General features: G+C 37.4%; 1 protein-coding gene across 1 annotated transcript; it reads right to left on the minus strand.

The window, feature by feature from the left end:
* Positions 1-985: 985 nt before the first annotated feature.
* On the minus strand, positions 986-3,565 carry LOC137826728 (senescence-specific cysteine protease SAG39-like). The gene is made up of 2 exons (XM_068632831.1): positions 1,886-3,565; positions 986-1,799 (listed from the first exon to the last, which is right to left on the minus strand). Exons 1-2 carry the CDS (start codon positions 2,322-2,324, stop codon positions 1,207-1,209), a joined length of 1,032 nt encoding a protein of 343 aa, XP_068488932.1. The 5' UTR covers positions 2,325-3,565; the 3' UTR covers positions 986-1,206.
* Positions 3,566-3,937: the final 372 nt, after the last annotated feature.

A 3,937-nucleotide genomic window follows, 5' to 3' on the forward strand; every position in this document is an offset into this window, starting at 1 on the left:
AACTACAAATGTAACCATAGAAACATATATAATGATCTATGATATTTAGGTATCCCTTGCTTTATAATTCATCACCAACAAAATATATTCCAGCTGCTATAAAACATAGTGAGAAAACATGTTTACAGCATGTCTATAAAATTATGGAATACCGACTAATGAATGAACCACAGTTAGGATTCAGTTTTGTTACAAGTGGAGACTTTATGTTAGTCACTGTTTAATGAGGTGGGGTTTCACACGTCCATTCAACTCTATCCTTGATAGAGGCACGGAAGACAACACCATGTGATATCTCATGCGTATGCCCTCTATCCTTTAACACTATTCTTTTCAGGGATTTGGGTTTCCTTCCCACACAATCGTAAAAACTATATATACACTATCCCTTTGTCTTCACAAACAACACATGCCATTGCAAACCTCAAGCTTCAACACTTGGATTCCTTCTTTTAAGATTTGGGATTCTTCTACTTCATTCAATCAAGCACAACAATGGGTTTTCGATTACCTGCTATTCGACGAGCATCATTCACAGCTAGCCAAGCAGCTTCAAAATCTTCAGAAGTCCCAAAGGGCTATCTTGCAGTGTATGTTGGAGAGAAACAAAAGCGGTTTGTGATTCCCATATCATACTTGAACCAACCTTCATTTCAAGGCTTGTTGAGTCAGGCTGAAGATGAATTTGGATATGATCATCCCATGGGTGGCCTCACAATTCCTTGCACCGAAGACGTCTTCCAACGTATAACTTCTTTCTTAAATTGACAATATATTTCACTCTTGAAGACTGACATAGATTAGTGGAGAAATTTTGTACAATAGGCATCTCCTCATCTTGTAAAGTTTTTTCCCTTTCTTGAGAAAGTGGGAAAAGAAACAGAATGACAAATCAAATTGTATAATTCTTTTGTTTATATGGCATGAATTCAATCACTAAAGCAGCTCCTCCGTATTTTCTATTTTAGTTTCAGTCTGCACTTTTTGCTTTATGGATAACAAATTTTCATTACTACTTTTGTATTTAGCTTCCTTGTGTCGTGGTTACGATAATTTAGTTTGTATTGTATCAATCTTTTAAGTCATAACCATGACTCCTTTTTCATTGGATAAATTGATTAATAACATACAGGACCAACAGCAGAAATCAATGGTGAAAAAGATACCTAGAATTGAAAATAGCTTAACAGGGTCTAAATTTTATAATTATGCAGTGGGGTACGATGCTTGCATGGCTATGCCACACAGTCCTTCTTCAGAATCTACACCCCTTTGCATCCTAATGTAGCCTTCTTCACCCCACTCAGTTCCCCATGAGTTCTTAACCAACCAATACTCAGTTCCATCATCGCTGACGCCATATCCCACTGCAGTGACACCGTGATCCAACTCTGTTCCACATGAACCAGTGAAGACACCACTCTTGTAAAATTGAAAGTCAGAGCCACTAGCATCAATTGCTACAGAAACTGGTTGATTGGTTACAGCTTTTTGCAGTGCCTTCTCATTGTTGGCTGGGACATCCTCGTAGCCTCGAATGGTAGCTGCATGACTAGATGCCGCCTTTGCATTGCAGGTTCCATCAACGCCCTTGAAAGGGTAATTGGCTTCAGTATTGAGTCCGTTATTTTGGATGATGAATTTGAAAGCATCATCCATAAGACCACCTTCACAACCTTGGTCCACACCCTTTGTGTCACAATCAACAAGTTCTTGTTCAGACAAAGAAATCAATTTTCCAGTGGTGAGTTGATGAATTCCTTCTGCCGATGCAACAGCAGAAAACGCCCAGCAACAACCTACAATGCAAAGTAAATTAATAGTTACATAGTAATGATTCAATGTAATTTGACTTGACTTGGGAAATGAATTATCCAGGACTTACCACATTGGCCTTGGTCCTTGACCGGTGTTACCGCACCCTTTTGCCTCCAATCCACTGTGGATGGTACTGATGTCACATTTTCGTACTTAAAAGTGGTTGTCTTTATGATTGAGGAACACATGTGCCCCTTGAATCTATTTCTTGGTGCTATGAACTCCTCGTTGGTGAGGTCTGCAAATTGATTAATGGCTAGCTTGTAAGGTTTATTGGCTGCATTGTTGAAGGCTTCAATGTAATTCATATTTTGCTTGAATATCTTGAAACGCTTTTCCTTTTCTTGAGGGTCCTTGTAGACTCTGGAATAACGAGCCATCCATTCCTCATGCCTCTCATAGATGGAGGCATCTTGCAGAGTGCGAGATGTGACTTGTAAAGCGCAGAACGCCATGCAGAAAAGCATTGCAAGTGAAATATGACACAAATGAATTTTGGTAACCATGATGGGTACTGTAGTGTGACAATTATGGGAACAAATGCTTGAGGTTGGCTAGTGAAATGTATGAAAAATATATTGTGTTGTGGTATTTATAGTAAAGATAACTTTGAATGTTAAACTAATTAATGTGCTTGTTTTCAACTCAAGCTCTAAGAGCACAGTGTACCTCTGAAGAAGTTTTGTATGTATCTGGACAAATTATTTGTCTAAGAGTGATAACGTAGAGGCACTAACATGGCAAACGATGACAGAGTAGTTTTCAAAGGAATGCCTTGCGTGTATCGGAAATTTTTGGAATTATAAAAATCCAGCTTTGACACTTTTATTGTTTCATCTCCATGCATATTGCCAATGCATATCAAAATCTAATAAAATTATATACATGTCATCCTGAGTGAGCCACGCATACATTTAAGCTAAAAGGCATGAGGACCATAAATGAATCAAAGAGAAAAGTAGGAAGGCACAGGTGTTAGAGAGAGAGAAAATTGAATTGTATGAAACAATTGTAAATCATTACAATGACACAGAAGGAAGGTTTGTGTATATATAGTATTGACAGAGTGCGGTTTAACCACACAAAGAAATGCTCTAAGAAATATGAATTTGTCATTTGAATGGTCTTTCCCCTCTCTTCCTCAAGAAAGGGAGATCTCTACAAGTTGAGAAGACGTCTATGTTACAAAATGTCTTCATTAATCTATGTCAGTGTCCAAAAGTATACTACTATTTGTCAATTGAAGCAACACGTTATACGTCGAAAGACATCTTCACTGCAAGGAGTTGAGAGACCACCAATAATGGGATGTTCATATCCGAACTCTTCAACAGCTTGATTCAACAAGTCCTGAAATGAAGGTTGATTCAAGTATGATAAGGGGACTACAAACCGCTTCATTTTCTCTCCTACATAGACTGCAAGATAGCCCTTTGGCACATTCCCTGCTTTTGAAGATTCTTGATTTGTTGCAAATAATGCCTTTCGGATAGCATGTAAACGAAACCCCATTGTGTTGATTTGGGATGAGAATAAGCTCGAGTTTTGAATGCTCTAGGATGTGAATGATCTGTGTTGATCCTATAAATTAGCCATGAATATATAGAGAAATGAATAGATAAGACACCATTGGCTGCATGAATTATTGAAGGAGGGTTACGCAATAGGAGTAATTGGACCAATTGAAAGACAAGGGCACATGGTGTTGTCTGATTAAGGTTTAGTAGTTGCTGTCTGTCACTGTGATACTATTTGATGATACATCCAAGAGATATGTAGTTTTGAATGGAAATGTCAAACATGAGGTTATCAGGTGTGTTGGTTTTTTAGAATATTTCAGAGATTATCTTTGCTAACAATTACATTTATAGTAACTGCAGTAACAAACTCTTAACTAATTTTATGAGCAGTTACCTAGAAATATTAAATCAACAATTAAAACAGAATTAAAACAGAATAACAAACAGTTAAAAAAACAGAATTTCTAACAAGGTGGATAATTTGACGATCATTATTTCCTAATCCCTGAAAACGACTTCTGCGGCAATACCATGTGATATTGTTTTCTTGAGTCATCTCATGGCCAACTGTGAACATTATATGTAAGGTTTGGCTCTGT

This window comes from Phaseolus vulgaris, chromosome 11, assembly GCF_000499845.2.
Source record: "Phaseolus vulgaris cultivar G19833 chromosome 11, P. vulgaris v2.0, whole genome shotgun sequence".
Taxonomy (NCBI): domain Eukaryota; kingdom Viridiplantae; phylum Streptophyta; class Magnoliopsida; order Fabales; family Fabaceae; genus Phaseolus; species Phaseolus vulgaris.